Raw genomic sequence first — 25,544 nt, forward strand, 5'->3', positions numbered from 1 at the left:
TCATGAGGTGTCAGGACTCCAAGCAAACCATTGCTGCAGCATAGAAACACACTCTGGCCCCATCTCTGACCAGCAAACACTTGGCAGGCAGTCAGTCAACACAAGCTGTTGTCCGTGAGGCTAATAATAATAATAATAATTAAAAAATAAATAAATAAATAAATAAACCTACAAGCTCGATCCATACAAACAAGAGATGGCCTAACTGTCTATAAACGCACACACAATAATACACTTATCTATATCATGATCCACCAAAACACTGCCTCAACTACTACTACTCATAATAAAAATAGATAAAACACACAACACAACATAAACAAAACATACGTATCACACAATCAACCACGGACTGGCTCACAATAGCAGCCAACGTGACTGATCACCACGCACGCCACACCACTGACCCTGCTCATAGTCCCCGGGGACAGACAGTGAGTCCGGAGCTTTTCAGCTACCCGTGATGGCCATTTATGTTAAATATAAAAATAAATAAAAAATGGAAAAAAAGAATAAATAAATAAGAGAAGAAAAAAATAAATAAATAAAAATAAAAAAAATTTTAAAAAAATACCTGTGACGTGACTAGCTATTTTATATTGTACTGTTATTGATGTCCATCCTTTGAGTCTGTAATGTAACGCTGCTAGTTTATCTATGTAAAATTAAATTGTCGCTACTAGGCCGGGATAGCCTGGTCAGTGGGGTGCCGGACCCATGTCCAAGAGTTCGTGGGTTCTGTCCCCGCTGGTCGAAGATTCCCCGTGTAGTAAATGGTGACTGATGCACGTTAAATCTGTCGAATCTCAAAGTCCTCCATGTTCCCATAACAAATCAATACCTCTGGGGGTACCGATCCAGGAGTTTCCTTGTCTTCCGGATTGGTTCAAAATTACAAGGCTACGGCGTTGAACATTAGTAGTCGTAAGCCCAAAAATTGGGTCGACTGTTCAACGGCGGTCATTAAATAAAATACAAAAAAGTGTCATTAGAAACAACAACAACAAAAAATATAGTCTTTTGAAATCTTCTCTTTTTTTAATACTATTTCATTATTTTATTTTTTTAGAAAATATTTAAGAAAAATTGTTTCAGAAAAAAAAAATTTCCAATACGTCTTTCAAGGTAAGAGAAAAAGTCTAATTTACACCGAATAAATGGGCGTTATAAATAAAATTATTATTTTATTCAAGTATAGAGTTTCAAAACTATCATATGTTTGCTGCAATCTATGGATTTTGAAAAGCATGAAACGAAAATAGTTCCAACTACAATTTACAGGAAATTTATGAAATGGTATACAGCAACAAAGAAGCGTTCAAAAGTGAATATAATAAGAGAAAACTGTTTAAAACTTTTTTCTAAGACTCTGGAAGAAAAACAACAATAAGAGTGTTTCAGAAAAGCAAAAGTTTCAATAGAATTTTCCCCAAACAGCATTTTTTTTAATTTTTCTGTCACCAAAGACATCATTACATTTGATACAAATTTGTCATTAAAAAAGTACTGATATATAAAATTAAAATTTTTCTGTCCTAATTTTTACGAAATTATAATTGTTTTGCAATTAAATGAGTCTTTTTTTACCAACGTTAGCAATTAGATTTATAAAGGAAATTAACATGACTAAATCATTTAGATGCTTTGTGTTCATTTCTAATTCGTCTTCTTTATGTATCATTTCTATTTCTTTAGAAATTTCTGTTTAACAAAATATAGTACATTGTCATTTATTTTCTTGGAAAAAAGCCATCAAGTTTGCTTCGATGTTCTTTTTGTGTGAAACGACAATAGAGGTAATGAGCAATGACCGGGGAAGAAAAAAAAATCTTTGAAAATAATCGTCTTTAGAAGATGCGTTACAAGGATATTTCTTTTCATCTTCCTTGTTTTGTCTGTCCTTGTATTTTTTCGTTACTATATCAAAAAAGAAAGCTCAAAAGATCTCTCATGTCCTGAAGAATTATAATAAAGCTTTCCTGTTAGTTTCTAAGCTGTCTTTTCTTGAAATGACTCAATTAGTGTCACTGTGGTTCTTCATTCTTTTCTTTGAGAAATGAGTCATATTGTAGGTTATATTTCATCATGTGAGGGTTTGTTTTCACTATTCCAAGAACTTCTTTTTGAGCTTTTATTTAATGTCAGAAAAATCCAAGACGTTACAACTTAGAGTAAAAAAAAATCACGAAACTTTTAATTAACAATAAAACATCACGTGTTCAAAAAAAATTTTAATACCGCAAGTTTTAAACAATGTTATACAAAAGAAGAAAAAGATTTAAAAAAACAAAACGCTTATATTCGGCAACATTTAATAAGTTAGTATTAAGTTCTTTGGGAACGAACAAAATAAAGTTATTCTGATATCAAAGATTTGCATTCTGTTTAGAAATTGAATTGAATGGGGGGGGGGTTATAATGTGCCGAAAAAAGATACATCGCGACACATTGGGCTCAAACGTTTCTGGGGCTGCCCCACCCTTAAGTACATTACCCTAGAATAATGGAAGAGACACTTTCAGATTTTGACATTTTTTTAAATTTTTCAAGAAATATTTAAAGGATCATTTTGTATCTTTAGAGGTGTTTAGTTCATGCGATTTTTCATACTTGGCAATAAGATTTAAAGCTTAGAGAGGTTTGAGAGACCTAAAATAAATTACGGAAGAACATATGCGTTTTTAAACACCATATGCCGCAACATCAAGCAATAAGCTTGTAACTTGTATCTACTACTTTCGTTGCTATTTTTAATAAGTGCATGAAATTTCGTAATTGGGTATAATATGAAAAAAACACAACTACTTCGATTTAGTAGGAACAACATATGACGCAATGCTAAACGAATGGAATTTAGTTGTTGTTTATTTAGTTATTGTTATTAGTAGTTGTTGTTATTTGTTTTAGTTGTTGTTGTTTATTTAGTTGTATTTAGTTTCAATAACTTTTCTTTATAATGCAATAAAATCTGGCGAGCAGCTATTTAAACGATCGAACACTTCGTTTGTTTATTTGTGGCTTGAAGTTAGGCTCGCAGAAAATGCCGTTCATGGGTTAAATTTAGTAGGAACAACACAACCTGTGACGTAGGCTATATTATACCCAATTCTAGCTTAAATATTTATGGAGATATGAACAATTTTATTTTTAAAAAAAAAAACTCTTTTTTTTGCGTTTACTCACTGTAACTTTAAAAATATTTAATGGAATTAAACAAAACTTTTGAACAATTTAAAATTAATTACAAGATTTTTGATTTAAAATTTCAAAAAAAAAATTCGTTAAGGACTGTGCAAGATACGAGTATTTTATATAGTTCTTTCATGCTACATACGGACAGAAAAAAAAAATTTCCTTTTAATATTAATGTGTAGTGAGTCGTATTTGGCAACTAATGAAAAAAGTCTGATATGAATATTTTAAAAATTTAAGAAGTTTTTGTACTTTTTAAAACAAAGCTCAAAATGACAAGGGTTTCTTTACAGATTTCATTTCGTACTGTTAAACAAGATTTATTAAAAATGGGGTCGGAATTAGGGAAGATTATCCCCATAAAGATATGTTTTCTTTCACATATTTTCTTTTATTATATCATCACATATTGGATTCCGGACGAGTACTATAAAGTAATATCTTCTGTTATGAAATTTTGTCTTATGATACAAAATAAAACTTGTGAAAAATACCAAATTGTTTTGAGCTTTCTTTTGAAAGGTACAAAAACTTCCTAGAAAATTGCTTGAAACTTCTTAAATTTTTAAGATACTCAAATCAAACTTCTTTCATTAGTTCTCAAATAAGATTCACAACAGAATTATGAAAAACTTTTTTAAATTGTTTCTGTGCATGCTCAGTATAGAAGAACTAACTTATTATCTTGCAAAATTTTGAACGAGTTTTGGAAAAATCTAATTGAACAATTTTGTAATTAATCTAAAATTTCTCCAAAAATTTTGTTTCATTCCATTGAATATTTATGAAGTTATAGCAAAGGAACGTATGACGAAAATAATAATTTTTTTTTTATAAAAATGTCCATATCTTCATAAATATTTACTCTAGATTTATGAAACCTTATACAGTTATTAAAAATAACAACTAAAGGAATCGACACAAGTTACAAGTTTTTTGCTTGATTTTCTGGCATAGAGTTTTTATAAATACTTGTTTTCTTTAGTTATTTTTTGCAGGTCTTCCAAACCAAAAGCTTTAAATCTTATAGCCAAGAATGAAAACTCACATGAACTAAACACCTTTAAAGTTACAAAATATTCCTTACGTAGAGAAACTTAGCTCAACTTTAATACGTCATTTTGCTGATAAAGATTAGCTGGCGCTGAGGTCATAGATCACTTGTTTGAGTATGGTTCGAATCCCGGGCAAGGTATGGATGTTTCTTTCTCTCTCTGTGTGTTCTATGTCCTTTCTCCTTTGTGTGTAAATGGGTGTGAATGTGACCTGCCCTATAAACGGGTTGTGGTTGTGTGAATGGCGTGGCGGAAGTCGAATTTCTGGTCATAGATGGCGCCACTGAAAAACAATCGCACCCCCACTGCCTAAACAGGCATACGACAAAAAAAATGCATTGAAATGAATGTAGAATTTAAAGGCACTAGAGCCAAGTAAGACATGCTGCTCTAAACCAAAGGATTTAATACGAATCAGAAGGTAAATGAAGAAAACAAAAAAGATAAAAGTTTTTTTTTATTTCAGCTGTATTCAACAATTTAGTCTATTTACCAAAAATCAGGTCAATAAAAAAAAACTTAGTCTAGAAGTTTCTGCCGCAATCGCCAGTTTTGGCTATACTACACCATAAATCTGATTTCGAAATACATTTATAAAAAAAGCTAGCTACAGTTGAGAAGCATGCAGTCGTAACCTTCAAAATGGTATTGCCTTTAAAAGCTGAATTTATTATACTAGGTATAAATATCAGGGGTTCATTGAATTTGGTACTATCCAAGATATGTTTATTTAAACCAATCTAACTTTTATTACTTTTTAAGCTCAAAAATAAAGGGAATGCTTAAACTTAAATCTTTGTTTCATAATATAATAAGACACCAGATAATTTTCCTCTCTTTAAAATATAGATTTTTATTAACCCAGTGCTCATGCAGTGTACCCTTTTTGGCTCATAATTTTCAAAGAGTACTTAAAAGCTTAAAGATGGAGTTTTTTTTTAATAAAAACTATTATAACTGAAAATTGAATACATGCATTAAAAAGCATGCTATTTATAAGCGAAACATTTCTAAAAAAGAAAAACTTTCAACGAGAAACAAAAAAAGAAAGGAAAGTCATTGACAAATATTTCTCATTGTCGAGAAAATCATGTCTTTTATTTATCTAAGCTTAATCTGTCACCAAGCTTGAAAGGGTGACATTGCAAAGACATATATCATTTTAGATGACAAAGGTATTAAAGTTTCTATTTATTTCGCCTTCGCTATTCAGAAATAATTTTAATATTTCTGATTTTTTTACTTTCTGTAACTTATACTATGCGTAATTGTGCTTAATACGTGTAAAAAGAACCGAAACAAAGCGTGCTAATTAATTTCTTTATTCGTGAAATATTTCATGGATTTTTTGTAAAACGAGCAAAAAAGGAGCTTTCCTCACCATATGCTTTATTTTGTTTAGTTGTTGAAAAAATTCATTTACAATTAATATTAAAGATGGGTAGTTTAAATGACAAGGTATAAATTCCACGCCAAGGACAAAAATTCCTTTTATACAACTTTTCATAATAATCAGTAATAAGTTTCTTCAAGCGCGGATATATATTTTTTAAATGTTTTTGGCGTATTTATTTGTATGTACCATGTGGTCAAGCAGAATAGCTAAAAGTATTCTGCCGAAATTACTGAATATTGACAAAATACTAGTCTAATGTTCACAAATTGATTAAGACTAAGTTAATGGACTAAAGAAACAATAGGAAATGCTCCGAATTCCAAATTTTGTCTTATATACTGCTTCAAATTAAAAGTTCTCCAAGTAATAGCATTAGTAATTGAATTGTTCTTAAATTAAGATAACATTAGTATTTAGACTAGTTAAATTCATTGATTGATTGAATGTAGGGTTTAGTAGCACTAGTTTAATGAGGAGATGATGAGCTAAACAACATGTTTACACATGTCAGAAAGGACTTTAATTATCCAAAATTAATAAAAATTGTCAAAGCAATTCTTCTGAGGAAGGGTTAACAATGAGTAATGAAACATAAAATTGGATGAGTAATTTAGACTAGTTATAATGAAATTAAATGGTGCTATATCAAAGCAAGAATGAGAAAACAAAAAATAGAAAAAAATTATGAGCTCACAATGGATTGCATGGTTTTGATTGATGAAATCATTGAATGTAGGGTTTAATGGCACAAAGTACTAAAGAGAACATGCTGCGCCAAGCAATACGATGAAATACATCAAGAACTGAAGTACGTGCTACTTTTTAATTATTGTAGGATCAAAGTAAAAGTATGTGAATAAATTAAGATAAAATGTATGGACATAATATAAAATACAAGAAGTATGTAAAACGGTACGAAAATTGTGAAATTTTTGTGAAAATGAATAAAATTATAAATACAATGGAATTGTAATGTCTTTAATAAAGACATGGTCAGCCCGAAATCCGTAGCTTCAGCCTAAGATGAGCTCATTAGTTGAAAAGGTTTTTCAGGAGTACTTCAAGTCCAAATGAACAGTAATACTTCCTCTAAAAAATTTTGAAAAAAGATTAAAACATTATCTTGCTATTATGCAACTTTACCTGTAATTCATTTTGAAATAAACAACCAGAAAATAACTGATAAAAAAGAAATAACTAAAGATCTTGGTTGAAAGCTTCCCTCAGATTTCAAGCCAAGTAAATCATTCAACCTCCTTACAAAGACATAAAGCAATAGCTGAAAAAACTATACTTAAATATCCATCAGAACCAGTAGGTGATTACAACTCATAAATTACTTTAATTGAACTTAAAATAGCAATTAAATTTTGTAAATCTACTTCTCCCTTCCATTATAATACACATAGTAACATATTTAAGCACCTTTAAGATATACATCTACAAATAATTCTAAAACTTTTCAACAGAATTTGGATCGACAGAAAATTTTCCTTTATTAAATAGTCCTCTAACTGGCGCAAATCATACGCAATAACTGTCCTCAAACCAGGCAAAAATCACAAAAATCCTAATAACTATCAGCCCATAGCTCTTACCAGCTGTTTGTGGAAACTTTTAGAATGAATTTTAAATGCCAGACTGACCTATTTACTTGAAAATGGAAATATTTTATCTTCCAAACGGACTGGTTTTAAGAAGTACAGTTCTACTACTGACAATACCATACTTCTAGAAACAGAGTTTTCCAATTGTAAGGAACCGCTCACTGAAAAACATATTTTAACCCAATTGTTGTCGTCATAAATCATTAAAACAAAGGAGCGCGCTTCTTGTTTTCCAATGGCGCCATCTATGATTAAAAAATAGACTTCTGTCACACACATAAATGAACCCGTTTAAAAGGCACGCCCAATCGTACATCCGTTCATGCATTCATTCATCCTTAGATCGTAAATTTGACCTGAACCAGAGAACAGTCAATCTCCAATTCAATGCCGCCAGAGTTAGGATTCGATTTAGAAACATGGAGAACTTTCTAACCGGACAGATTTAACATGTAACTGTCACCATTTACTACACCGGGAGTCTTCGACCAGCGAGAATCGAACTCACGACCACTTGGATATGGGCCCAAAGCCCTGCTAACCAGGCTAAAAATCTGATTCCTTTCTTAAGTATAAAATAAGTGGTCATTAGTGTGAATGCACAATTTAGAAATGTAAAATGTTAAGTATATTTTAAGAATTTCTTAATTAAATAATCATGTTTTGTTAAATTGTAACTGTTAATTGAAAAACCCTCTTGAACTAGTTTTTTTAGAATCATTGAAAATAATTCATAAACAAAGCCATTGGATAAACGAAACAACTTATTTTGTTACTTGTTTTTACTTACTGGAACAAATTCCAAGTAATGTTTTCCTTACTCCTGAAATGGGTCATTATGTAAATCTTATTTGAAGAACTAAGCCCTAAACAGGAATTACAGTCTTAAATACCGTATTTATTTTTATTGAAACGCAAGGAAAAATGGTTTACACATTTGAGCTCTTTTTCACTTTAATGGTTATGGGGTGTTTTATACTCTTTTTTTTTTATTTCTCTGATAATTTGCAATTTAAACGATTCATACTCTCGATAAACAAAACAAACTAATTTCTGGAAAACTAAATCTAGAATTATAATAGTTAAAAGTTTAACTATAAATTCGCTTTGTCTTAAATATCTTCCTTCAATAATTTACATCTTAGTTAACGAATATAATAAGTTTTATTTGAATGAAAAAGACAAAGACAGTGTAGGTTTAAGAGTTTAGACAGTAGTTTCGTAACAATTATAATTCAGACATTTAAAATTCAAATTTATATTTTAATTGATAGCATACAACATAAATTTTATTCCTGTTATTTTCTTGTTTAAATTTATTGCTCTAATTTAAGATAATAATTTCGATATATGATTAAAAATCCTTTACAGTACTTCATAATGCATTAATTTCATATTATAATCAGTATTTTAATTTGCGATCGTTATGTTTTCTACTCATTTACTAAATTTAAATTTATAAAATTATTAATTGGTCCGATAATCAGATAGTCAAAAAATATTAATGTTTAATATTGATATACTTTTAATACATATTTTGTTAAATGACTTCTCTTTATTCTTTTGCTTTCTTTTAACTATTAATTAAACCAATCACCTATTTTTTAAAGAAAAATTCTGTATCTATTTATTTGATTAAAAACTTTACATTACTTTAAATTTATTATTGTATTTTAATTGACTAACAATTATTTTTATACTTTATCTATCGCGTAGAAATATATTGGACATTTGCTATATTGCTCATTATGTTACAATTGAGAATCTCATTGAATCGATAATTTGGTTGAATCTGAACGCAACTGAACTTCAGCAAACTAAAGAAATTTACAATTATCTTGATTTTAATTTGTAATTCGTATTAAAACTGATATATTCTATAGTTTTCTTCAAAAATATTATCTCTAGATCTGGAAACATTTGCTTCTAAATACAGTAAAATTGCTTAATATAACTCCCAACGCATATTTAACATAATTATTAATATCTCTGTAAACAATTAAAAACAAACAAGTTCTAAGATATCTAGGTGTTTTTAATCGCAGTGAAATTTAAAATGAGAAATTTTATACATAATTTTTTTAACAAAATCGTATTTTCAGTATTGAACATTTGTTGTGAAAAATGATTTTTCGTGTAATGAATCCACTTTCGAAAGTTTATAAGTTATCTGAAATAGTGTGAATGAATTTTTGAAGAAAAAAGGAAAGCAAATATTTTACTTAAAATGATTTTAAATCAATTTATTACTTTACTTAATCAGATTTTTAAAAAATTGCAAAGACAATAATTGAAAGCAAAGTGTAAACAATAGCAGACCTGCCAGATTTTACTTCTTTCTGAGAAAGTATAATCCAAGTGGTAGTGAAAGACAATGCAATTTATGATAGTGAAGACAATGTAATTATTAAAATAAACTAAATAATAATTATTAGATAAACTAAACTTCTCACAATGAGTTACCTGCAAGTGACGTAGGGTGGGTTTCTCTATCCTGATAGGTTGTTAAAACGTGACATTTGTTTACGTTAGCATTTGTTTCCAATCTATTTCGAGTAAGCCAAGTCCGTCATGATTCAATTCTCTTAGGTATTCGTTATAAGTCTTAAGTCCCGACAGGCCTGTGTAGGAGGCAGGGAACAGTCCTTGCATCAGAAAGGTTGAGTGAATGGCGTGGCAGAAGTCGAATTCCTGGCCATAGATGGCGCCACTGAAAAACAGGAACAATCGCACCCCCACTGCCTAAGCAGGCATACGACAAAAATAAAATCTTAAGTACATTCTATATTCTTTCACAAATATTTCAATTATTTTGCTAGCTATTTCTTATTTAACACAAAGACAGTCACGAAGCTATGTAGAACATAAATTTATGTATGCATCAAAATTGCCAGGTGAACGAAATACAAATATATCATGGTTAACAATAGAATACAAACAAGTAATAAATCTAAGCTAAGTAAAAGACGTGGACGAGAAAAATTTATATTTCAGCAAATTCAATGCGCGATATGACTCTGTCCTTAGTTAATTTCATGTTAATTAACATTCTAACGTATCTAGTGAAACTTAGCTAAACTTTAATACGCCATTTTGCTTATAAGCGATCAGTTGGTGCTAACGTCACAGGTTACATGTGTGGGTATTTGTAATTTTCCTCTTCTACTTGAAGTGCACGTGTCCAATTTCTATGGCTTACACTCATTTTCGTTGCTATAACTTTCCCTTGCATACACGGTAAAATAAATGGCAGCTGTCTGTCTATCCGATTAACAGTAAAGTTTACGGTAAGGAACATTTTTTTTTCCTTTATGGTTTTGAAACCATTTACAAAAAGTATGGTTATGAAGCCATGATTATAAAACTATACGGTTTTTTAACCATTTATAACTAGCATTTTTCAAAATCGTACAAAAAAAAGAAAAATTTAATTATTTAACTAGACATAGGAGCTTAGCCTTTCGTAAGGTTAAGGAATTAAGGAAATATTGTGGTGTCAACACTAGGACTCGAGCTCCAGTTCTGCCGGTCATGAGAATGACAGATAAGCCAGCTCGGCTATGATATGTAAGCAGTTGCAAAGATTTAAGTAGCATCATTAGGTGGTTCTAGTGAGTGCGATAAAATTCTGGTTGTTTAACCGTATTAGGTGAAATCAGTTAATAAACAGTTTTTGTCAAATTTAACAGTTTGATTACCATTTTATTTATGGTTATTTGACTGCTTTGATTAAATATGGTAAAATTACCATTCAATAAATTGCTATTTAGCCATTTTTTCCGAAAAATTTCTGACAGTGAAAAAAATTGATTTATTTGCAGTTAGTGATGGACAAAATCATATTGAATGAAATTTATAAGTCCAAGAAATTGAAAGAAATATATAAGATTCATTACCAGTTTAGATATAAATATGAAATACTACAGACAATCCGTAGCCCCTATAGGCATCTATGAATAAACTTAACTTTAATAGTTCAAATAAATCTTTATTATCTTACTGTTTTCTGAAATAAAAATAGCTGAATAACAAAGAAATGTATAATAGAAATTACCTAGAAAATTTTTATAGAATATAAATTACATATGCAGCACATAATTGGAAATAAACTATTTTGGTTGGACATTTAAACTGAAAAATTAATTATTTACTTTTTTTATGTCGTGAAAACAATGTCTGCTGTGCGAAGGTCCTACTTTTATCAAATCCTTGGTAATATAGTGCTGAAGCACGTTTCCTATAAAATTCCGGAAACATTTTATTTTTTATCACGACTACCGCTTTATCTAGGAAACGACCATACAAAACCTCATTTTGGTGGTGTCATTGGTCTTTTTATATCCACTGCATAGTTCTTACGATGGGAATATTTGGAGATAAATATAAAAAGAGATAAAGGTAAGCTACAAAATAAGAACAGTAAAAAGAGAAATTCTTGATTAAACTATTTTCAGTGGGGAGATTAAGAAACATTTTCAGGAAGTGTTTAAGAGTTTTAAATATTTTTATTCAATACTGTACTGAAAAAAAATGGTATTTGACATTATTTTATGCATGGAATTGAATTTAATTTAATGTATGATTTAATGGCACAAAAGAAAAAGAAAACAAGCTTCAACAAAATTTAGATTTTACTCACGGCTTTTTAAAAAGGCTTTCCTTAAAAAAAATATAAAAAAACAGAGGGGGTGGGGAGGAAGGCTCAATATTTTATTCTCAAGAATTATTATCATGATATTTTAAAAATATAAATATTAACTCAATGGCATTCATAACTCAATGGAACTCATTAAGCATTTATTTCGACTAAATAAAAAGTAGCGACAAAAGTAAGTGGCTGGCAATTTCAGAAAGATATATATTGGTAACCATTTACCGGAAATCCTGATTTTAAAAACTATAATTCTTATTACCACACATTTAGTAAAATTAAAAAACTGAAAAGTTAGTTTAACCGAATAAATTTTTTTTTATGCCAAGCTCTAAGATATTGCGATCAATCGTGAGTTATCGTATCGCTCCAAATTTTTACCACATTTGCTACAAAACAGCAAAGTAACAAGACCATATCTTATTGTTGATTTTACCTGTAGTCATCCCCAAAGCGCCTCAGTAAAAATTACTGTGGTTATTGGTGTTCTCATGGAGACAGAAACACTGTGAATTTTACCATATTTTGGTAGTTTTGCTCATAATTTTCCCTCGGTGTATAATGAGAGGGTCAAAGTGCCTGAAGATTCATTCATTTGGACTAAGGATAACAGACAAATCATTATTGCACACAAACAATCAAATTTAAATCTTAACAAATAGGGATACCTTATTTAAATACAGATAAAATATTTTAGACGTTCATCATGTCATGCATATTAATACTTAGATCGATTTCCATTGAAGAACTACAAAATGGATAATTTATTTTTGAATTCTTAAGAAAGTGGTATAAAAATGTGCTTTAATGGCAATTACGAGGCTATTAAATATACATTATCTCCAAGCTAGGAACCCGGAGAAAAGATTTTTTCAAACAAATATCTTTCTTTCTCCAAAGTTCAATCCTTTTACTTATTTATTTTAAAAAAATTTCTGCAAAATTTTGCAAGATAATTAGAACAATTTTTGAGGTTCATAGGTTCCAGTTTTAAGCTATAAGTAATTTATTAGATTAAAAAACTTCAAGCAGATTTAAAAGAAATGCTCTCACCACTAAAAAAATAATGATTTAACTAGACAGTAAACAAGTGACTGATTTTCTCGATATTAAAAAAAGTGTAAGTACTGCTGTCGCTGTTTTGAGTGTTTAACTTAACGTTTCATTTTGTTTTACTGCGCAAAAACTATAAGATTTAGAAGTTTGAAATTAAGATGATGTGAAGAAAAGTGAACACAGGAAGTACAATGGTATAAAACAATTAATCAATAATAAACATTCGATGGTTAGTTCGAGGATTATTTAACTGTTGACTTGCAGGAAAAAATATGATATGAGCCACTCTACAGGTCGCAGAATGCATCTATGGAGTTGAAATGTTGTAAGCTGAAAAGGCCATATTTGTTTATGAATTTAGCAAAATGTTTTTTTTATCGAAATTTCAATTTCTTTGAAAGTTATTGCAAATAGAAATCCCTTTTTTCCACCTTTTTTACTTTAAATATTAACTATTTATCCATTGTTGGAGAATACTTATTTTTTCCTAACAAGATCTTTATTTTTTTATTTTATAAGCTAGCGCTCGAGTTGAAGTCAATCAAAGAAGCGAGAGAGATTACGTGTTGCCAGATATAAATCTTAACATTTATAGCAAAAGATGTAAAAAAGAAAATAATAAAGAAAGATTAAAGCAGTTTCCTATCACCATCTATCCTAAAAAACAAACAAACGCTACGGGAAGTCTTGAGGTCCTCTTCCGACGTCATAACATTAAAGTGAATATTTCTTTTTTTGACGCTCTAAATTTGTTTGTAAATACTCGGAATACTTAGTTTCTCCTAATTTAATTTTTGTGCCGTGATTTTGTGAAAAAATGTGTTCTTCATATTTTAAAATATCATATAAAGATATGAAAAAAGTACTTTAGGAAATTATCCTAAATTTATTTGCAATTACAATATAGTTAAGATGCGGATTTACGTAATTTGGTTAACACCAGCAGAAATTCTTATACCTGAATCTTAAATCGGAAGTTGAAACAACCTCTACAAATACTGCCCCCTACCGTGAAAAACAAAAAACGCGGTCGAGAATAAGGTGAATAAATCTCGTCAACGAGTAAAATTTCTAGAAATTTATTTCTTCTTATTGAGTGCCCCAATCTGTATTCCTCTTAGTTTTTTCTTTTTTTTTTCAAATACTGATGATTGTTTTTCCAAATATAAGTAATCGTTCATTTCGTTACGATAAACATATTAACAAAATGTTCTTACATAAAGCTACCATAATTGAAAATTTAAAAAAAAATAAAATGCTGTGTTTTGGTGGAAAATATCAACGTTTAAGAAACAAGAAAAATTGAAAAGCGGTTACCGGGGAGGGGGGCAGCGAACGGTGGGCCGAAATTTTAAATAGCACTTTGTTAGTTTAAATCTAGGAAAATCAACTATAAGGGTACTTTTAAACAATCCAATACGATAAAAATTCTGCAAAACATAGAAAAACAATTACAAATGCTGAAGAACTATTAAAATATAAAATTCCAAGAAAAAATGTGTTTACAATTGTATTTCTTAAAATATTTGCCCTGAATAAAGAAATCAGATATTTCTAAGACTTTTATTCTTCATATACGAAAAAACTATTTTCGTATATTGAGAAATAAAAATTGCTTTGAACGTTCTAGATATACGAAAATAAAAATGGCTTCATTTTCAATCGAACGACAGGTACATTCTTCTATTTACAAAGCTCAAAAGAAATGAATTCTCAAAAGCAATTAGTGTCAAATTTATTGTGAAAAGTAATACTAGTCTCTTAGAGTGTACATTTATTTAACATCCCTAAAAAAACATCCAAAGTAGTAGTGTGTTCTTGCTAAATATCATTAATATAGTCTCGATTACTCTTAAAGAATTATAAAAGAAATCATTTATTCGTCAATAAATTTTCCTCTTATACCTTATTTTTTAGCTGCTATAAGAATAAGCTCACTGGTCAATAACATTTATTATTTATCTCGTTAATTAGAGGAAGTTAAAACCTAAAAGTAACTAAATAAATGATGATTTTAACCCGAAAAATATTCTAAAAGCATCATTACATGATTCAGTTTTAATACCGTTGCTAAATTTTTTATAAAATGCAATTTTACATAGAATTTTTTTTCACAAGGTATCTTTCATTTCTTAAAAATATTTATTATTCAGTCTGTTCAACTAATTATTAAAGAAAAAGAATTTCAATATTGAAGAATAAATTTAAATCCTACTAAAACGTTTAAAATATACGATATCGAAATATGCTGCCAAAAATATCAATTGGATACTTGTAACTCGAGGATAAGAACATGTGTTTAGGCCCAACCAAAAATTTAAATCAAATGTATAGTGCCCACGTGAATGTTCTTTTTGGCTTAACATTACAACAGTTACCTTTGGAACATTATCACGAAGAATCATTTTTTGGCCTACTCTTCCTTGATGTAAATAAAGTATTGCGAAATTCAAAATACGGCATTGTTGGTATTTTCGGAAGCTTAAATAATTAAATTCATTTGAACTTGGTGTAAGTCTTCCCGTTTAAGTTCAGATTTAACTACACCTTATAAAGTGTGTATGAACTCTAAATTTAATCTCAAAATACCACTTTTTTATAACTTTTTAACACTAAATTCGGATAGGTATTATACCCAGGTTTTATTGTGTTGTTCCTTATTGCAAATATTGAAAAATAGAAATCCTCTGAAATAATTTATATTCAGTTCTTATACATAAACGTATGTTATATCGTAATGTTTGGAACGTTAAAGCAAGTGAGAAGTCCAAAGAAAATTTATGTGTTATCTTTTCAACAACCTTAAAGCCTTTTCGCTCTTTCTGCTACATTGAAAATATTCTGAACAACCCTTTACCTCTTGCTGTTAAAAGGAATAGATCTTCTCTTTTGATTTCTAAATTATAAAAGAAATTTGTCTTTTCAAAGGGTGAAAGCCTACCACTTAGCCGTCTTTAGTTTCCTTTTAGTGTAACTAAATAAAAAAAAAGAGTTTACTCAGACTAAAAGATCTTTTAAATCAGACTTTTTGTTCATTTGCTCAAAAGATTTATAAAAAGCTTTTAGAAATATACTGAAATTCAGTGTATTTGTATTATCAATTTGTATCAAAGCGGAAAAATTTTATACTTATTTTTAAAAAAGGCATATTTTCCTTGAGATTTTATATTTTTTATGCTCACTAGATTAATCTTAGAATGCAAACCTGTTTCTAAAGCACATTTATAAAGTGGAACTTTGGAGTCACTGTTTTTTGTTATTTGTCCTCTACTGTTGTGATGAACTGTTGTATACTGTTGTACAGAATTTTTTTTTACGGAAAAAGAGGAAAAATTATCCTAGTCCTAGTGTTTTGATTTTGAGAGGAAAAATTTTAAATTATCGAAACTTATTTTCAACTCGATATTTTTTTGAATAATGATAAAGCTAGTTTTATCATTTATTCATAAATGGAACTAATTGTGCTGAAATGAAGAAAGTAATTAATTTTCTCTTTTCTTAACGAATTGATGTTTTAATTAACAAAAATTATAACACTTGAGCGTGAGTACAATTAATGGATTAATTTGCACACATAAATAAAATGAAATATATAGCAATTTCTGCCTTTTTCTGGTACTGTAGAACACATAAAATCATGTATTTCGATAAAACAAGGTCTGGTAAACCACACAAACGTCACATAAAAACGTTTTTTGCTTCTAAGGTGATGAACTAGAATATAGAGCTATTTATAGCATACAGTACGTAATTATAAAATAAATTCATGTAATTGTTGTAGATGGGCGACCAACTCTTATTTTTTTCCCTCTAAAGTAAGTTGTGCATGTCAGGTCATGTAGGCTACGATTTCGGATGGAAGAATCAACTATAAACAACAGTGAAAATGCCTAAGAGGACGATATTATTAATTCGATTTTCATGCGCTTGGTGCGCATGCGCACATCATGCACTGTTTGTGCGATGATGTGGCAGGATGTGATGTGGTTCTGTGCGAAGTAGAAGTAGCATTAAAGTGAAATTGTGGTTTTTGAATTGTAGTAGCCTGAAACTGATTATGAGAGATTGAAGACATAGGTAAACGGTCTGTTTGCGTGCTGACAGAGCTTAAGGAAGTCTTAGTAGTCGTGGAATAAAACACACCTGGACGAGGAGTGCTGGCGGTGGCTATTCGATGGGCTTAACTGAAAGTTACGTTTTGCAATACTTTGACACTTTTTTCTGGGGATTATTTTGAACAACTTCAAGAGTATGTTGCAAGCGCCTCCTTGCAGTTAATACAAAGGGCTGACAGCTTTCAGGATGTGTCACTATAGTCAAAACCAGAGCAATAGGCACAAATAGGCTACGACAAGATGGTTTAGAGTGTCCAAACCTTTGGCACTGAAAGCGCTTTAATGGGTTTGGCACATATGATTGCACAGGGCAGTTATGCCAGGCAAGCTTAACCAAAGATGATAGTTTCTATGGTAAAGTAAGGATTAGAAGTTTCGTTGGGAAGAGTTTACCATCCCTACGTATCTTTTTCCTACGGACTGCACTTGCATGTTGTTCTTTTGATTCTTCTGTGATTGTTTCCACTGCATCACCGAGGAATTCAAATTCTGATATTACACCTCGTTAAGTGTTGAGAGTTTTATGACGGGAAACAGTTACTATAAATGAGTAAATGTTTGAGCATGTGGATAGGATATCAGCTTGTTTTTTTAGAGTCCTCAACTAAAAGATCACCCAAAAGCAATTTCTTGACAGAGGCTACTTATCCCTATACTGAGAGAAAAGTCTTGTGGCGTAACTTTTGTAAATAAAGTGTTTGGAACTGTTGGATTTGTCAAATTAATTGTGAAATATCGTGTGTGTTCTAATGGTCAGAGGGGGCTCTACCACTGTTTTTGCTATGGTGTGCAAAATTAAACACCTTGTCACCATTTTTAGCAATAAAAAATTTCAAAACACTTCCACTATCGGTGGCATCATCCACCATGGAATCCAACTAAGGAGTTGCAAGTAAAAAATTGGTTCTGACGCCAATCCGTTACTTAAACGCTGATGCTTACCAATAGCTACATGCCCGCCAGTCACCCCTTAAGCAGCCTGCACCCTTAACCTGGTGCCCAGAGGGTGACCCCGGGCTTGGCCCGAGCTAACAGATGACGTTCGTGACTAGAAAATTGATTCAAACAGGTCAATATGCACCTCCCATTAACCTGAAGCCTGGGCCAAAGCAGTGTGTTGGGATACCAAGATGTCCCTCAACTACCAGGATCCCATTTTCCAGGGACACGGGTCCCCACTCATTACAAACACATGGGTGGTTCCTATCAGCTTCCGATACAACAGGATGGTAATCAAACGCAGACGAAAAGCCCTCACTAAAAAATTTGGCAATGACTCCCATTGTTTACCTAAAGAAGGCAAACCCCCTGAGGGGAAAGGTCCTCCGAGCACCTCTAGGCGAAGAAACACTAAATATCATGGTAATCCCATTTGTTTTTTATCATTATTATCGTTACTAGAGCATGTTATTAGATACAGAAAGCAAATCTTTGAAAAGAGTTTATAGGCATGCCGATACATAAGAAATATTAGTTTTAATCACGGAAGTAAATCCTCCCTGCAACAGCCCGTTTTGGGCCAAAGGGATCATTGAGGCAAAGGCTCTACAATTTTGTGGCCAACTCCATAATTTAAAAAATTTGGTAAATACTGCTCACCGGCCGCCTTTACAACGCAGACATGCTGGTACTCGTCGATCCGAGCTGGGCGGGCTTCAAGCTGCCGCTGGGAATCGAATCAAAGTTTTTCGCAATGACAGTTCAGTACCTTTACCACTGAGCCATCGTGGCTTTTTATCAAAAGAAAGCATTTGTTATAGTAAAATAAATTTTTCCTATAGAAATTAACCGATTTGTCTCGCAAGCGGCGTATGAAATTAATAAATATGTTTGCAAAAATATATTTTATAGATGCATAGTTCATTATAAAACAGGGTAGAAGCAAATGTTAATACATAGAAATAAACTTATTCATATTCACAAAAAATCTTGCGTAAAAAAATAAGATTTCTGACTGTCCCTATGACAAAATCATCTCCTAATAAAACTTTATTTAAACTAGACATTTCTTGTACATCCAACTTTTTTCTTTTGTGTTAATATTATCTCAATATTGTCGTTCTAAATACCTTTTTAATATATTTTCATTATTACTGAATACTTTACTAAGAAACTCTATTTGTAGAGAATTTTAAACATACAAGGAAACAAGTTTCTAAGGTGGAGATTTCTTAGAACTCTTTTATATTCTTTCACTGTATAAAAGTTTCAACTAAAGTAGGGAAAGAATACTTTTCTAAGTAAAACAAAAGTGGAGATATGACAATGACAGATGTATCTCCTCTTCTAGACCTAATCTCGTCTTTTATCTCTCTTGTCTTATTCTGTCACCATAGATAAAAGAAGGCGACATACGCTAGACATTTGTCCTTACAGAAAAAGAAGGATTAAAATGTCTTTTCTCCCTTCTGGAAAGAAACTGCTCTTAAGAAAAGTTACTTTTAGTTTTTTGTTTGGATTATTTTAAATGTAACCATGATTTGAAATGCTGGTTTTGAAATCCCGGAGAGCTCTTATACTTCCTTAAATATTTTTAAATGCTTCTATACAGAAAACAAGAAAACTCATATTTGTCTACATTTTTTAAAAAAATTGCATTTTGATTTTTTTTAGATTAAATCGATTTTATACTATTCAAATCCTCATTGAAATCAAGTTTATAAAGAAAAATATCTAGAAGCTGGATAATTAAAACATCCAGATAAAAAAAAATACTTAAAAACATCTAGATAATTAAAAAATTGTAATCAAAGATTAATGTAACTATAGATAAATTTAAACTATAAGCCTTAACCATGGATTTAGTGTTAGTTGTAAGACCCGATTGCTTTCTAATGAAGACAATTGATTTTCTCAAAATCATTTTATTAGAAATACATCTTGATAGGGTAAAAACTGTTATGCCAATTTAACTACTTAATTTTCTAACTTAGGTATTAGTTGAAATTAGAACGTACTGGAAGCAAATCCAGACTCTTTTATTCCAAAGCTTCATTAATAGCGGACTCTGTTAATCGAAGCATCAGGTTCGGCCATGTAATGGTAAAAAATAGTATTTAGTTTAGATTAGTTGAATTATATTATGTTTTGAATTCAATTAATTTTTGTGGATGTGGTTATCAAACTGCTTATGAGGTGAGTCTGTCTCTTTGACTTGATTTGAGTTAAATGCAGAAGTTAGTGGCACAAGATCCAAAGGAGGACACGCTACACCAAACAGTACGTTAATGCAGATCAAAAGGAAAAATGAAAGCTACAATTTTGCCTTCTTAAAATACATGAAGGTAATAAAACGGTTAATAGAGAGACAAGTATATTTAAAAGTCAATATAATCCGATAAAAGGTGGAATAACGCAAAATACACGAAATAGGTAAAACGATACGTGGGTAAGAGTGAATAAAATCAGATAAAACAGTTATATACAATATAAAATACCAACAGCTGGCAGAAATGCGAAAATGTTAGAATGATTAAATTGACCTAACAAATCTTTCATTAATAAAAAGTGCTATTAAGAAAGGTAATAAGATGTTGGTTAAAACAGGGACAAAGGGAAAATGTGATGAAGTGTAAGTAAAACGTTACAGTTGGAGGAAGTTCTCCGAACAGTGGATAAAGATGGATGAGTTGAGTGTGGCCGATTCTGAGACTAGTAAGCTTTATATTTGCATTACGTAGAAGCAATACAGGTAAAGGGTCCAAATCAGGTTTGAAGTTAGTGTCTTTCTTTGATTATATGTTTCAACCTATGTTAGGTAAAGTCTAAGAGTTAGGAATCTAAGTCTATAAGATGCTACCTTATTAAAAATTACCATCGTAGTTGCTGTTTGACATGTAATGCATAAAGATTGAATTAAATACAAGCTTTTTTACAGATTCCATGTTTTATTACGTCAATTTTACATTCAATCACTATCTTATGAAACGAGAAAAATATACGAGTAATTAATGTAACAGTTGTCAAAATCATTTTAAATCAATATTTTTAACGTGAATAATCGATTAAGAAAGCTTAAATGCTGTCAGCAATGAAAATATTTTTCACAAAACAAACGCAAAATTAGCAGTTATGTAAATGCGGCATTAATTAATCTAGATTAACTGATCAGATAGTGCAATAAACTAAGACTGTTTCTCGAAAAATAAAAATTAGGGGGAAATCAAGATGAGGTGCCTATGAGTATAATTAATTAATAATTATGTTAGTTAGATAAATATTTGCAACTGGCTAACATTACCATGCAACTGGTTAACATTAAATATTGGCTAATTACGATATGATTGAGAATATTGTATTAGTACAAGTTTACTTTCATGATTTTATAATGTATTTACTCTTAAGTAAACTATTTATACACGTCTGACCTGTACTATAAATTAAAACTTCTATTCTTAGGTAAATATTTTTGACATCTTCCACAATTCTAATTTTTTCCCAAATAAATATTTGTTTCATTTATTAAAGAAAATAAATAAAGCTGCTGACTTTATACTGTATACGAGGATACCCCCAACTACACTTTATTCTTCCAAAGTGTATTTTGACAGGCAAATTTATCATCCAATATTTTCTTATCTTTACTTCCATTTTGCCTTCCAAAAACACTACATCAAGAATATCAAATAAGTGAAATACATGAATCAATTTTTATTCGCGTGTATATTTTCAACAGCTAATGAAATTAAATTGAAAAGAATTTTTTCCCATTTACTTTCTTGTGCCTGCTGAAATACGTCTCTCCTTTCAAATAAGAAAGATGGTTGCATTTTAGAGAAAGAGCTCGAGTTTTGATGTGTAAGGTAATTTAGGAGAAAATTGGACGAGAAAAAGGAAAGGAAGGCGTGCTGTTTATAAAGTAGCTTGAAAAATGAAATAACACGATTATATTAAGTAAAAAGAACTCAAGTATTTCTTTTTCTGACTTACGCATTAGGTTAATAGTGAAATCTAAATTTATAAATTATTCTAGATAAAGTCTTGAAGATATTAATACCACGTTTTTCATAATATGAAAAGCAATAAATAGTAATTATTGCCTGAAAGTGAATATCGTTAAATAACTATAATATTAGTATTTTAATATATTGAATCAGAAGATTGAAAAAATTTTTGCTCTATCTAATTTTCGTAAAATTGTTTTTATGATTTCCCGGTGGGATTTCAGAGGACTAATCGTATTAGTGATGTAATCTTTTAGCGCAAAAGCGCATCTAGATTAAAATTCATTTGGTAAAAACTAAATAAACCTGGCTAACAGCAAAAGAAAAGAATCAAATCGATTAAAGTTAGAGCTAAATCGTATTGTAAAACCTGATGTCAAGGTAAAATATTAAAATTCGATTATTTCGAAGTAAAAGCGATAAATTACTGCAGTCTTATAAATTTAAATTTTAAACACTGAGTTAAAAAAATGTGTAGAGACTTTTGACAAAAATTACTTCATTGGTGCATTTCTTTCAGAATTAAATATTTGTGACACGTAAGTTTGTTTAATACGTAGTCTGTTGACGGTGAACTGTGTTTTCTATTCTAATTAATTGATGTAAATTGTTTAATTTTTAGTTTAATCTCATGCGTTGGTTGGAGTTTATTGGCACAAGAGCCAGAAATAGCTATATTGCTCCAGCCACTAGGTTAAAAAAAGCTTTCTTTTTAAAGCAGTGAACATAGTCCTATTGTTTTGGCAAACATAATAAGATTATGATGTATAGGATCACCGAGCATTGATTTAAGATCAAGATAAAAGCAGCCCAAAAGTTTGTTCCTGAAATGTTTGAATCGTTTGCAGTCGGTTAAAATATGTTTGATAGTAATGTCGACACGACATAAAGAACAACTAAGTGCAGATTCAGTTTTTAGTAAATGCATGTGGGAAAACGGAAATGACCAATACGCAGTCACTTAATTATAACCTGGGTTTTGCGATCAACGTGCATTGTTTTAAAGTTGTCAGATTAGGATAAATTTCATGCAGTTCAACATTAATTTGTTTATTCCATTCTTCTCAAGCATGTTGTACTGTAGATTTACATATTCGTTTGAAATCAAAAGCTGTTATCAGATCATTGCTTACATTTATCGTGCTTTTAGCCATAATATCAGCACGGTCATTCCTGCATGGGCCAACATGTAATACAGTAGACGCCGCTTAATGTGATCACATCGGGACGAACATGATTTGATAACAATAACCGATTGATTACAATAAACAAAAAAAAAGTAAGCTAAAAAATGATTTTTTTATATACGTATTAAAATAAAAATTATTTTAAATTAGGAGTTGTTGCTGTAAGACTCTAAAGTATTTAATAGAAATTAATGTACACTAAAGAAAAAGAATTAGTATACTTACATATTTAATGATAAACTGCAGAAAACAATACAAAATACAAAAGGTTAATTATTAACTGAAAAAAAATCATCAATTGTCGATTGTTTAGCATTCTTTCGAAGCAAGTCATTTACGAATTGCTCATAATCATAATGTTTATGAAAGTGTTCCGCGTCGGCTTTGTTTTGCACACCTAGCCGTAAGACTCGAAGTGCCTCCCTCATCTGAGCAGGCGTCGGAATTTTGTCCTCGATAGCACTTTCAGGTTCATCATCGGCATCAGAATCTTGTGACGAAGCTGGATCTTTGACACATACGGCTTCGCAAATGTCCTCATCAGTTAACGAAGTAGAAGTCTCAACCTTCTCGTCGATCTCCATCCATGCTTCAAAATCCTCAGCATTCATATCGGGCGGGGAATTGAAAACGTCTTCCATTTCTTTCATTACAGCAGCATTGTTGTCCTCTGGTTGACAAAATCCTCCATGACTAAAACAATTTCGAATTGTTTTTTCCGAGACATTATTCCATGACATTGTTAACAAATGTATGGCATCCAAAACATTTGTTTTTTTGGCTAGAGCGTTCGCATTAAGATCTTCAGCGTCTTGGTCTTCCATATTTTCTAAGATCCTTGAACGCATTTCCTTTCTGTAATATGCCTTCAAGGTGCGGATAATTCCCTGGTCACACGGTTGAATTAAAGAAGTGGTGTTTGGTGGTAAGAACACGATATTTATCTTTTTTAATGAAACAGTTACATCATGCGCAGTGCAGTTGTCTATGAGCAGGAGTATGTTTCGTTTTAGTCGCTTGTCCCATTTCAACAGCCATTCGTTAAAGATGGTGGTAGTCATCCACGCCGTTTGGTTGGCAAAATAATCGACGGGCAGCATTGTTGTTTTGCAGTTGTTGTTGCACAGCAGATTTTTCACACCTTTGAAACAGCGGGGCTTCTTACTTTTTCCAATCACTAAAAGTTTTTCTTTAGTGCCGGTCATACTAGCGCAACATAGCACAGTTAGGCGTTCCTTGGAGGTTTTACACCCTTGCGTACTTTCCTTCTGAAACATGTAGGTGTGTTCAGGCAACGCACGAAAATATAGGCCAGTTTCATCTGCATTATATACATCTTCATGTGAATATTCGGCAATAAGTTTAGGCCATTCTTCTTTAATCCACTGATCTGCGGCTACATTATCGGCATCTTTTTGTTCACCATGTGTCCTTCGGAAGAGTATGTTCTGCCTCTTTTTCCAGCGGTGGAACCATCCTTCTGTGGCTACGAAGTTTCCTTTACCCAATTTTGCAGCTAAATCTTCAGCTTTTTGGCGCAAAATTGGACCATTAACACGAGCGTCCCTCTCACGAACGTTTGTGAACCAGAGTTTTAATGCAGATTCAACCTCTTTGTCTTTTCCATCTCGATTTCTTTTACAATTCAGATTTTCGTTCAAAGTGCACTTTTTTTCGATATCTTCACGATTTTTTAAAATTTTGCACAAAAGCGGCTGCGAAACTTTCAATTGAACAGCAGCATTCCTTTGGCTCATTTTTGGCAATTTATCGTAACGATTTAAAATGTCAACCTTTTCTTTCACAGTAAGATCTCTCCGTTTTCTTTCCATTATAAAAAACAAATCAGGTTACAAACCGTATGAACTATGGTAAAGTGAAAATGTATGCTGATCTTCTACATGCGTCTTTTAAGCACTTAGCTGAGGCAGTTTCACTACCCCCCCCCAATTTTATTGTTTGACCAATAGCGACTGGCTAAGCGACCTGCCAAGGTCAAGTGGCATACCCGAAACAATGTTCTCTTTTGAAGGTCACCTATAGTGGCTGGGACATATCATCTGTCACATTGTTTAGTTCTTCTAAAAAGGGGCTCGTGACAAACATTGACTCGTTAGTGGCAGGTCTTCTTTTCTCTTTATTTAGGATTTCCGGGAATTTGAAATCGCTCAGTGCTACGGAATTTTACAATGCTTTACCGAAAATGGCAAAATACCCCCCCCCCCTCATAATAACACGTGTTTAAAAGATAACATACGAGCCCCGTTTGCACTTTTGGTAAGTTTCAGGAAACACTTCACAAAACACAAAAAAAAAAGTTTCCTTCTTGTTTTTATTGATTT

General features: G+C 31.1%; 1 protein-coding gene across 1 annotated transcript; it reads right to left on the minus strand.

Annotated features, from left to right (window-relative positions):
- On the minus strand, positions 1 to 25,034 carry LOC122268984 (tigger transposable element-derived protein 4). The gene is made up of 2 exons (XM_043040134.3): positions 23,541 to 25,034; positions 1 to 120 (listed from the first exon to the last, which is right to left on the minus strand). The coding sequence occupies exons 1-2, from the start codon at positions 25,032 to 25,034 to the stop codon at positions 1 to 3; spliced, it is 1,614 nt and encodes a 537-aa protein (XP_042896068.2).
- Positions 25,035 to 25,544: the final 510 nt, after the last annotated feature.

The sequence above is a fragment of the Parasteatoda tepidariorum genome, chromosome 7 (genome assembly GCF_982258835.1).
Source record: "Parasteatoda tepidariorum strain Cologne lab strain chromosome 7, Ptep-v5.0, whole genome shotgun sequence".
In the NCBI taxonomy this organism is placed as follows: domain Eukaryota; kingdom Metazoa; phylum Arthropoda; class Arachnida; order Araneae; family Theridiidae; genus Parasteatoda; species Parasteatoda tepidariorum.